General features: G+C 36.1%; 1 protein-coding gene across 1 annotated transcript in view; it reads right to left on the bottom strand.

The window, feature by feature from the left end:
- LOC150107392 (ethanolaminephosphotransferase 1-like) overlaps window positions 1-4,140 on the bottom strand; it is a 182,192-nt gene extending 178,052 nt beyond the window's left edge. The window contains exon 1 of the mRNA XM_090391860.1: window positions 4,028-4,140. Within this exon, the coding sequence (XP_090247986.1) occupies window positions 4,028-4,081 (54 nt within the window). The 5' untranslated portion in view covers window positions 4,082-4,140. The remainder of the gene's footprint in view (window positions 1-4,027) is intronic.
- Between the last annotated feature and the right edge of the window lie 9,337 nt (window positions 4,141-13,477).

Raw genomic sequence — 13,477 nt, 5'->3', positions numbered from 1 at the left:
ATAATATACACGTGATACACACACATAATATACACGTGATACACACACATAATATACACGTGATACACACACATAATATACACGTGATACACACACATAATATACATGTGATACACACACATAATATACACGTGATACACACACATAATATACACGTGATACACACACATAATATACATGTGATACACACACACACACATAATATACATGTGATACACACACACACACACATAATATACATGTGATACACACACACACACACATAATATACATGTGATACACACACACACACATAATATACATGTGATACACACACACACACACATAATATACATGTGATACACACACACACACACATAATATACATGTGATACACACACACACACACATAATATACATGTGATACACACACACACACACATAATATACATGTGATACACACACACACACATAATATAGATGTGATACACACACACACACACATAATATACATGTGATACACACACACACACACATAATATACATGTGATACACACACACACACACACATAATATACATGTGATACACACACACACACACACATAATATACATGTGATACACACACACACACACATAATATACATGTGATACACACACACACACACATAATATACATGTGATACACACACACACACACATAATATACATGTGATACACACACACACACACATAATATACATGTGATACACACACACATAATATACATGTGATACACACACACATAATATACATGTAATACACACACATAATATACATGTAATACACACACATAATATACATGTAATACACACACATAATATACATGTAATACACACACATAATATACATGTAATACACACACATAATATACATGTAATACACACACATAATATACATGTGATACACACACATAATATACATGTGATACACACACATAATATACATGTGATACACACACACACACATAATATACATGTGATACACACACACACACATAATATACATGTGATACACACACACACATAATATACATGTGATACACACACACACACATAATATACATGTGATACACACACACACACACATAATATACATGTGATACACACACACACACACATAATATACATGTGATACACACACACACACACATAATATACATGTGATACACACACACACACATAATATACATGTGATACACACACACACACATAATATACATGTGATACACACACACACACACATAATATACATGTGATACACACACACACACACATAATATACATGTGATACACACACACACACACATAATATACATGTGATACACACACACACACACATAATATACATGTGATACACACACACACACAAAATATACATGTGATACACACACACACATAATATACATGTGATACACACACACACATAATATACATGTGATACACACACACACACATATAAGAGATATAGATGTAATAAATTTTTTTAACTTGGGGATATTGCATATTAGGATAACCAAGTAATTTTATAAACGTGGTTATTTTAACTCCTAATCCCAAGTATGCAAACAATTAAGTTTGCGCCTGAAACAAAGTTCAAGTCTAAAGATGTTACAACACCAGGGCAACTCATTGTAAAGGAGGGTAAAGCTCTGATCACTATTCTTAGTATTTTCCCATCATGTAAAGCACATCTCACTAGAAGATGTATACTGCAATGCATTATGGGTGGGGTCACTACCCAGACCAGTTTCAACCTTTTTTGAGGTCTCCTCAGTGAGTAGCTAGACCCTAAATTTACAATGAGTTGCCCTAGTGTTGTAACATCTTTAGACTTGAACTTTGTTTCAGGCGCAAACTTAATTGTTTGCATACTTGGGATTAGGAGTTAAAATAACCAAGTTTATAAAATTACTTGGTTATTCTAATATACAATATCCCCAAGTTAAAAAATTTATTACATACACACACACACACACACACACACACACACACATATATATATATATATATATATATACAGGGTGATTCAAATTTCCACATACAAACTTTGAGGGGAGGTAGAGAACATCAAAATCAACCATATTCACATAGGAAAGCATGATCGGAAACGCCAATTGAAGGTACTAACAGGGACACAAAGATACAGAAATGACACAAGGTAGTAAGTGGTGTAAAACACTTTATTATGCGTAACTGAACAGTTCAATAGTAGTTGGATATATAATATGGTAAACGAGGTGCACATCTGCCATCTCAGCATTCGTAAAACGACGCATGTTTTTCGTACGACGTCGAAAGCTTGAACGAGGAAGTCCCAATTGCTCACATGGAGCATTGGCGAACAGCACCACCTATCACTTTGGGGGTGGCGTTTCCGATCATGCTTTCTTATGTGAATATGGTTGATTTTGATGTTCTCTACCTCCCATCAAAGTTTGTATGTGGAATTTTGAATCACCCTGTACACACACACACACACACACACACACACACACACACAAGGGGGTAACCAAAAATAACCAAAATCTGAACATGTCGTGCCACATTTATTAGTTGCAGATGATGCTGCTAGGCATCGTGAGTGTCCAGTTTTCTGCACCAGTCTACAAGTAGTGTCATACTGTGTGAACTGGTTCATTGTTCTGGCTCCTTTTTTGTTAGTGCTTATAAGCAAGTTTAGCAGTTTTGTGATGGCCGAACACAAGCACACACACACTGGTTGGCTGAGTGGTTAGCGTATCCGCTCTCCAGCCAAAAGGTTGTGGGTTTGAATCCCATGGGCATGGATATTTTGATTGTCTGTGAAAATACTAGTGGTGGTAGGTAGTAGATGGCACTGGTATACATGATGACGGAGAGATGTACAGTGGGCGCACTCCCTCGATGAGTCCTTGGTCTCCCTAGAGGTGTCGCATAATAATAATATATATGAACAACAGATACACCGATTAGAAGACAAACACAGAGAAATTAGGTAAGTAGCAGATGATGATAGAGCCCATTTAGGTATTCCAGCATTATTCAAAAAAGTCTCATAAGTACTGCGTACATCCCACAAAGAAAAAATTATTTGCTACTCCAGTGCAAAATAGAAAAAAGAAATGAGGCAATACATTATTTTGAAATCCTTTAATGTCAAGATAAAATTACTATGCCAAAAGGTTGAAAGTTACCCTAAACATTTCTCATCGCAGTTTTCTCAGAATCTCTGTTTATGCTATTGCTTGATTATTATTAGTATTATTACATAACACCTCCAGGGAGTCCAAAGACTCATCGAGGGAGGGCACTAACTCTACAACTCTCTGTCTCCACCAAACCCAACTACCTTTATCATCTATACCAACGCCATCTACCGCCGACAACCACCACTAGTATTTTCACAGACAATCACAAACATCCATGCCCATGGCGAGATTCGAACCAGCCTTTTGGCTGGGGAGCGGATATGTTAACTACTCGGCCAACTAGGCTGGCATCTTGAATATTCTGCACTTTTTTTTTTCTTTTTCAATTTGATAGCATAAGCATGATCTATAATATATAAAGTACAGATTCTACATAGCGCCTGTGTAGAATCTGTATCATTACTGCTTTAATGACTTAATACGGAATCCATATTACATTATTACAATGCTTTTCGTTAAAGCAAATGTACAAATGTTTAACAAAATACAAGCTACATTTGAACAATCATTCTGCACATATTCTACGCTTTTTATTTATTTTTTCTAAGAAGAAATAAACAAAACAGCGCAAAAGCGTTTACCGCCAGCGTAACATAATACAACGAGTGGGGGCAGTGATTTAAAATAATCGTCCAGCTGCATGTAAACAATCTTGTAGGTGCAACGTGACCAACCCATTTCAACTGATAGAGATTTCTTTTTGATTAAAAAAAAAAAAAGTAACGTTGGTTCCACTTATGATATAATAGCTGCAAAACGTTTCATGCGATTAGAATAAGGAGCGGTGATATAAATAATCATAATATCAAGAATTATTTACCTTATAATTTGCAAAACCCTTCAAATGTTCCGCCGTAAGAAACTCGCACGCCATTACCACACAGCGCTCCTCGTGGGCTGAAGGACACTAATGGGAGAGAAAGGACTAGTTTCGTATAAAAATCGAAAGTAGTATAACACTGAACCATGCGCAGTCAACTAAGCAGCTACGACTCAGTTTTTCTGATTAGATCAATTAAACACCTAAACAAATAAATCAGGAAGCATGCTATCAAAGAATCTAATGTACTAGTAAAGACACCGTGAGACATGGCTACGAATCGTAGTAATCTAAGAACAAACATAATATTTATAACTAAAAATTAAGTTTCAATCACTGTGAAACAATGTGGTAATGCTTCTGCAAATGCGCCGTTAGACCACCAGAAAGAAACCCATAATAGATTTATTTCTAATCGCCGATTAGAAAAAATTTCTGAACCGATTCAAGTTAATAGATCTTTGGCTTAAAGGAGACAGCTTTTCTCTCGAGACTCCCAGAATTCAAAAAAATCAATATATATAGTTCATACAATATATAGAGTTCAGTTGTAGGTATCCTCCCGCGATGACTCTTCGGACTCCATGGAGGTGTCAGGAATAATAATAAACTACTGTTTCAGTCTCTATACGGGAATAAAAGACGTTAGCTGATTTTTTTTTATAGTATGAACAGTAAGAAAATAATACACCAGTTAGGGTCTCCGAATGAATCTGAGATTAAGTCTAAAATCGTCGATAGCAATGGCGAATAACTGAATTCCCCTCAATTAGCAATGGGGAATAACTGAATTCCCCTCAATTAGCAATGGGGAATAACACAGACATCGACATTTTTGGCATTCAGAGTTAATCAAGGGTGGTACGGTAACATAAACAGAATGACACAGGAAAAGTTAGTAAATCAAGTGATCTTGCCCAGGATAGCCGGGGAAAAAAACACAGAGGAAACCAAGATCTAGCTAAATGATACAGAATATAACGTGGATTAAAAAGAGAGAAATATAAGGTCTGATAATATTTGAGTCTAACAGATAACAGATTATCATCATCAATAGCCTTCTTCATTCCACTGCTGAACGAATCCCTCTTTATGTTTCATCCATGTTGGCCGATATTGTGCAAATCTACACCAAAAATCACCATAACTTCAACAGAATACAGTGGAAGAAAATTGTCGATTAAAAGTAATTATTATTATTAATTTATTTATTTATCATTATTAATATTATTAATATTATTATTACAGCGTACGTGCAGACGGATGCACGTATGCTGTATCGCTGCTCCTGGTTTTATAGGTTTAAAGTGTTATTTAACTCATGTTTCTAACTTGAAAGTGCTATTATTTAATTCTACTAGTCACGCTGAAGAGAGGGACGTTCAAATCACCAAAATCGGATAAGTAATATTCAAATTTTCAGTGTTAGAAGATCATAGAGGGTACTGCAGTCACCAGCCAACGAAGAACAAAGGACGTTGCCATTTTAAAAGTCGCTAACGGGAAAAAAGGCTAAAGGTCACCGAGACAGCGAAGTTTAAACAAAACAAGTTGTAACAACTTCAATAAGCCATTAAGCGATGAAGGGGACGGGCCACATTGTTCCGGATGTAACAAAAAAACAACATTTCCACTGTTCAGGGATCTCAGAAAGCACGTGGAAAGCAAAAGGAGCCGTGAAACCGACCGAATGGCGATGTCAACAGTGCCGTGAGAAAATCAAGAACAAAGACCAGACACCAAAGAAAAGTAACAACGCACATTAAGGTAAGCTGCTTCCGGATCCTAAACAGATAACTTTGATTCATTTAAACTCATGGTGAAAGACTTGTTAAATACACACATGGAACAAATTAACAAAAAATTCGAGGGGTATGAACATTACATAGAGTTCAACAACGAGACCTCTGAAGAAATGTTAGGAACTGTGCGAGAAATAAAAATCGAAATTAACGGTAACGGTAGAAACACTCCAGCGCGAAAATCAAGAATTGTGGAAAGAAGTAAACATACTCAAGTGTCAAATGGAGCACATGCTACAAATAGAAAGGAAAAAAGAACTTCAAATTCAGGGAATAATGAAAGAAAATACAGAAGACTTAAGCAACATAATGCAACTGATTGGCAGCAAAATTGGAATTCAAATCGCAACCACAGATATCACTTTTATTAACCGAGGCCCACAAAAAAACAAAGATAGACCGCCGCCAATCATCGCTCGTTTTACCAACAGAAATTTGAGAGACTCCATTCTTATAGCAAGCAAGAAAACAAGGCCGACAACAACAATCCTAACTGATAAGAAACTCCCAACACCAATCTATATAACGGAACACTGGACTCCATACTTCAAAAATCTTCTATACCAAGCAAGGAAGAAAAAAACAGAGAAAAACTACAATTTCCTGTGGACAAAGAATTCCCAGATATTTTTGAGAAAGAATGAAAACACTCGAGTATACATAATTACAAATGAATCCGACTTACACAGCCTACCAATATAAAACACTAACTTTTCACATCCTTAAGAATAAGATTAGAACTCGTTTAAAAACTATATAATGGAGATCTCAAACATGTCTAGTCAGACAACATAAACTTCAAGGTCTTTGACTCTTTGAAGAAATGGTCAGACAACATTTCCACCAACACCAACTTCACTATCATACACACAAACATAAGAAGTATAAAAAAACACTGGCATGCATTGATATCACAGTTGAATTATACCATAATAAACATAGATGCGCTAATACTGACCGAAGTTGCAATAAACGACACAGAAATTTACGCATACAACATAAATAAGTATCAAACCTACAACTTATGTAGACGAAACAAAAGAGGAGGTGGCATTTATCAAAGAAAAATACAATGTGACTAAAAAACAAACTCACTTCGAACATGCGGAAACACTAATTTTGGAAATTACAAATAACCACAATAGTATCAAATGCACAATAAACACAATTTACAGACCCCCAGATAATAATCCACTCAGTTTTATTCACGAGTTAGAAACATGGCTAAGCGGCATCGAACCCAGGAAAACACACAGGCTTATCCTAATAGGAGACATTAACATAAATACGCTTGACCACGCTTCTTCAACCACTAACACATATCTTGATATACTCAGTACAACATAAACCCTACCATTAACTCCCCAACAAGAGAAAAAATACTAAATAACTCACTAACAAAATCATGCCTTGATCATATCGACATACGGGCTCCCATCCATACATATATATCATCAGCAATTAACGTAAAAATTGCCGATCACTACTTTGTCTCAACTTCGTTTTATTACGTTTCCTACCCCCCCCCCACCACCACCACAAAAGTCGACAAACCTCCATCATACTAAAGAGCATTGCCGATAACCAAGTAAAAAATACAGACTGGAATTCCCTACTTAAAATAAATGGTCGTGTAACATTATACGAGAATTTCCAACTAAACTTCACAGAAATATACAAAAAAGCAACAAAACCTACACAAACGAGGCGACAAACAGAACAATCCATGGATAAATGACGACATACTGAATACTATTACTGTAAAAGAAAATCTATGCGAAAAAAATTAAAAAGTCACCCAGTAACACACATTTACAAACCTTATACAAAAATACAAGAAATCAACTAAAAACAAAAATTCGTAGGGAAAAAAGAGGCTACTACTTCCAAAAATTCATGGAAGATAACGTCAACATTAAGCAAAATAGTAAATAGTAAACGAAATAGTAACTCGAAAAAAGAAAACTTCAGCACAAGATTTTATTGCAAAAAGCTTCGGTCAGGACACAAACCAAGAGGATCTTGCAGACTCATTCAACCATGCTTTCACAGACAACATCACACAACTCAAAAAAGACAAACTACGAACGATCAACAAAAAACTACCGACACAAAGTCAACAACAAACGATGTATTTTTCACCCATAACAAAACAGGAACTGAAAGAAGCACTCCTAGAACTAAAACCAAAGACCACTCCAGGAATAGACAAAATAAGACTTACAGACCTTATAACACACTTTGTACAAATCAATCCAATACTTTTGATTCGTGAACATAATATTCGACACAGGCATTATTCCACAACAACTAAAAACTGCAGTAATTACGCCAATATACAAACATGGCAAAAGAAACGATACTCCGAACTACAGACCAATAGCTACACTACCAGTCATCTCAAAAAATCTAGAAAAATTAACACACATACCAGACTACAGAACTATTTACAGAAGTTCAACATCATCTCAAAAAACTAATACCTCTTTCAGAAAACAAAAGCACCATCACTTTAATAGAAGACATCGCCGACACAATAAACAAAGCTCTCGACAAAAACAAGTACGCCGTCCTTATACTGCTGGACCTCACCAAAGCATTTGATACACTTGAACATGACATACTACTCACCGAACTATACTCAATAGGTATAAGAGGAACATTGCATACATGGTTCAAGAACTACCTCTCAAACAGAACAGAAGTAACAAAAATAGGTAATATCACAGTCGGAGTATACAAATAAACACGGTGTACCTCAAGGTGTCATATTATCACCCACTCTATTCAACATATACATTAACGATGTTCATAACATATCCATAAGAAGTCAAATATTTCAATACGCAGATGACACTGCACTACTAGCAATCCACACAGACATTAACACAGCTCTCTGCAAAACACAACAAGACCTAAATGAAATCACAACATACTTCCATCAAAACGCAGTTCTGATCAACGGCACCAAAACACAGATGTTGATAATACACAACCCAAGAATCATACGCCCCGCATCACTATCGATACATTGTCACACATACCGCTGCATTAACAACAAAAATACCTGCCGATGTTCCGAAATCAAACCTGCAATACACGCAAAATACCTCGGTCTCTATATAGATTCCACCCTTAAATGGACAAAACATATAGAATATCTACACACCAAACTCCGGATCATCGCAGCAAAACTCTTCCAAGTTAAAGACATTATTCCATCCAACATAAAAACACTCCTATATCACGGTATCTGCGAATCCCTAGTCAGATAGGGAAAAACAGTCTATGCAAATACATCAAACAGCCACCTAACAAAATTAGAAACATTACACAGGAAAATCGTGTCAACAGTGATCTGGACACCTTACATGCAACAACCAATATCCGATAAGCACATTGCGATACACAGAATTCTGAGCATTAAAAACCTGAAACACTACACGACATAAACAAGGAATTACTTCAACATCACCTATCGAAACAACAGAAACACATATCGTATAACACGACCTATAACAACTCTCTACATCCCCCACACCCTTCAACAACTCATATGGTTCTTTTGTGAAGTCACATCAGATACCTATACAACTCAACAACATACCAAGAAATTTAAAACACGTAGATAACTACAGAACATTAAAAAACGAACTCTGGAAAATATTCCAAAAGTTAATACACCATTAACTAATATACACATCACAAATCACCAGCATCCAACGCGTACATCCCATGCATAAACAGTAGCAACAACATAAATAGTGAAGGATAAATCCCACTCTATTCATAAAAGCTAACCCAAGCTTCCAAGAAGGTGGGATTAACTTGCCTCACTCATTTACAAGTAATCCTTATAAATAAATGCAGAAATTTGTTTGGATAATCACTCTTTCTCAAACTATGAAAAAAAAATTATACAAAAAAATGTATAAACTTCATTGTTAATATTAAAAGATCATGTGTTGTAAATACATAATATAAAGGTAATATTTATGTAAAATCAAGAAATTTTACATAAATGTAGCACTTAGTTCTGAACTCTGTAAAATTATAAGGTGTAATGTCATACAAGATGTTTATTGAATGTATAAATATTTTAGCAATCAATAAATTATCATTTATTATTAAAGAAAATAATAAAAGAAAATCGACCATAGAACTCACATTATTTCAGACGTTAAATATAAGTGTTAGGGTTAGGGATCACGATATCCTTGGGCCAGCTATCTCTCGTTGGGTACCAGTGGAGATTGAACTGCCCACTCAGTCTCCAAAAAGTTAGGGCTAAAAACGGTCTTGCCTACTCCCTCTATATACGGGAATAAAAAGGTGTTAGCTGATTTTTTTTTAATTTTTTCATTATTACTACTACTACTTCTACTGCTACTTCACCTTCCATGGAGTCGAGAGACTAACTGTGAGAGGTTCATTCAACTAACAACATATATATCATATACAGCAGAATCTTAAAATCCTTAACACTCCTTGCATTAACAACACATTCTGGTAGTGCGTTCCACTCACTGATAATTTTCCATGTAAAATATATATACCTCACCCCTCTTCACTACACTTTTACATAACTTCCAGGAATGACCTCTGATTCTTCTCCTCTCACCTTCTATTCTTTTCATAATCCCCTGTCGATTAATCTGATAAAATCCTCTCACTAACTTAAATGTCTCTTTCATATCACCTGTCTTCCTCCTTTCCACCAAACTCAGCAATCTATATTTCTTCAAACTCTCTCCATAGCCAGACTTCAAAGTCATCCTGACAATGTCTTAGTCACTTGCCTCAGATGTCTCCACTCCACATCACATTAAAAACCAGGTGACCTGACCAGTGTCTTATACAGTTGAACAACCAATTATTTATAGATACATGTTAGAGTACTTCTTATCATAGCAGCAGTACAATGTGCAGCCCTTGCAACACTAGCAATATGCCCTCTAAACTTCAGTCTACCGTCAATCATCACTCCCAAATCTCTAATCCCATCCACTTCCTGCAGTACGGCACCATCGATATAGTACACAGCTTATATTTCTGCACTCCAAAATGCAACACCTTGTATTTATTAATATTAAAACTACAACCCCACTCCTTTTTCCCAAGTCAAAACTCTATTTAAATATTCCAGAATGGAATTAACATCAACAGCGCTACTGATAATTCTCCCCGACTTTGCATAATCAGCGAATAACTGAAGATCTCCAGTCAGTCGACATGAATAATTTGTTTGTAAATGATATATCGTTAACAAACAAGTTAAACAGCAGGAACTCAAGAACAGAACCCCGGGGCACGCCACTGGTTATCCTCCTTTTTTGAGAAACTGCTCCATCATACACAACCTGCTGGTATGGTTCAAAGAGCTAATCTCTGATCCATCTGATCAATATATTATATATTCCCATCCTCTGCTGATTCTACACCAAGATGAATTTGAGAGATTACCACTTATCATGTGATAATCTCTCAAATCCTTTTGCAAAGTCTAGGAATATCACTGTATATAATTCTCACTTATATCTCACACTCGTCACCTTATCATAAAATGCAAGTAAATTGCTGAAACAGAACCTACCCTTTACAAATTCATGCTGACCATCTTAAAGATTGCTATGCACATCAACCCAATTCTGTATTCTATTCGTTATCAATCTCTCCAACACCTTGACCTCAACTGCAGTTATCAGACGGGCCTATATTTCTAGACTTCTGTCTAGGAACCATGTATGCTTTATACCAGTATGATATACGCTGATAAAGTGCTCGTTCAGTAATTCCACTATATCCTTTGCAGCTCTTAGTCTGCTAACATGACTATCCACCAGAATTAATTTGCCATAATTATTCTTCCCCTTGCTTGTCATGTTGCAGAAAAATTCCTTTGAGTTAACCATGGCCTGACCAGCCAATCCACTCTCATACTGCACCTTTTCTTTTCTTCATCATGCTCGTCACCTTTCTAGCTAGCACTTTGTACTCTTCATTGATTTTATCACCAACAACTGTCGTGAACCTAATCCATAGCATTTTCTTTTCCAACACAGCTTGCTTGATTTTACTGTTCATCCATTTCACTCCTACTGTATTTACTAGATAACCCTTGGTATGTAGTCATGCATTGCTTTTGTTAGATACTGCTTTCTGAGTTTCAATGCATTACAACATATTTTCTGCTCAGCTCATCTACCCAACTTACATATGCTAAGTGAGTACAGAGCTTCCTATAATCATCTGCTTTATACTTCCATATGTATCCATTTTTGACAGTGGCCTTTTCTTGTATCATCACTTCCAAAACAAGTACCTGATGATCACTCTCACCAACCGGCAGCAGTGCGAACTTATTAACTACATCTTGTGAAGTTATCACCAAAATTCAAAATATTAAAGCCTCTAGTTGCTTCACTCACATGCTAATTAAGATATTTATCTCTCAGAAATTCATACACTGTCTCTTCTTTTGACATGCCCAACTAATTTGACTAAAATTTTACTATGAGCATTCTTTGTATTTCTGGCATTTAACAGCATCCTATACGATATGCTGACCTGTTTATTTCAATTTCGCACAACACAGATTCAAAATCTGTGAGTGCACTACAAACTTCCACACTTTTCGGATACAATTTCTTTGCAATTAAAAGCATTCTCCCCCTCCTCTTTCACATTTCTATCCTTTCGGAAAATTATATATCCTTCTAATTGTATTTCCGACATCACATCCGCCTCAGACAACCAAGTTTTGCTTATTCCAATTATTTTGGGGCATACCGTCTCAATCAATACAACAAACTCAACTCTCATGTTTCGAATACTCCTTACATTTGTTTATAAATATAGCGATCGTTGTGTGTTTGACACATCTATCAATAGCAGCTAGAACAGAGACGCCAACAATCTCTATTCTAGCTGCTGTACTACACCCCCTTTTTCAGATTGATCACTCCAATTTCACTGATTCTGACTGTGATTTCCATTCCTACCTGTCTCATCCTCACCTTTATGCATTCCATGATCTTGTGTTTCTGTAACCACATCTTCAACTTCACATACATCTTCTTCCTGTCGTACAATCTGTTGATTTGTGTTATCCTGTTTCACAGGTAGACTATGATCATTTGCTGCATTAACTTCTTGACTCTGTGCCTTCTCAGAAAACAATAGACGTTCTAAATGCCCAACACCAAACCCATTCAGCATTATACCATTCCGACTTCCCTTCAATTCACTCCAAAGATTTACGAATTGGACCCCCTATGCCTCAAACAACTCAGCCATCTTATTATTCATTATCTCTGCTCTCCTTCGGAATTCACTGTTATCATATCTTGGCAACACGCCTACGACTTTTCCAACAACATTATTCTTCTTTGCCTGATGCAACAACTCCCTCAAGTTTCTATCATCATTTTCCCCTTCCCATCTAAGTCATTTTGCCGCCTGGTATTTCTTTTTCTGCAACAGGTCAGTTTATTTGATGCAATATTCCATGGGGAAAGCATATTTTGTGCATTTTATTAGTAATCACACCTCTAATGATAGAGTCGCCATATACTAATATACGATTATTCTTTGACTCTTTCTTTATAATATCAACTTCCTAATTCTCCTTATCATCAGCCAATCTCTC

This window comes from Typopeltis vanoorti, chromosome 4 (assembly GCF_054136105.1).
Source record: "Typopeltis vanoorti isolate ZY-2024b chromosome 4, IOZ_Tvanoo_1.0, whole genome shotgun sequence".
NCBI lineage: Eukaryota > Metazoa > Arthropoda > Arachnida > Uropygi > Thelyphonidae > Typopeltis > Typopeltis vanoorti.
Note: the sequence above shows the minus strand (reverse complement) of the source record. Positions and strands in the feature narration are given on the sequence as shown.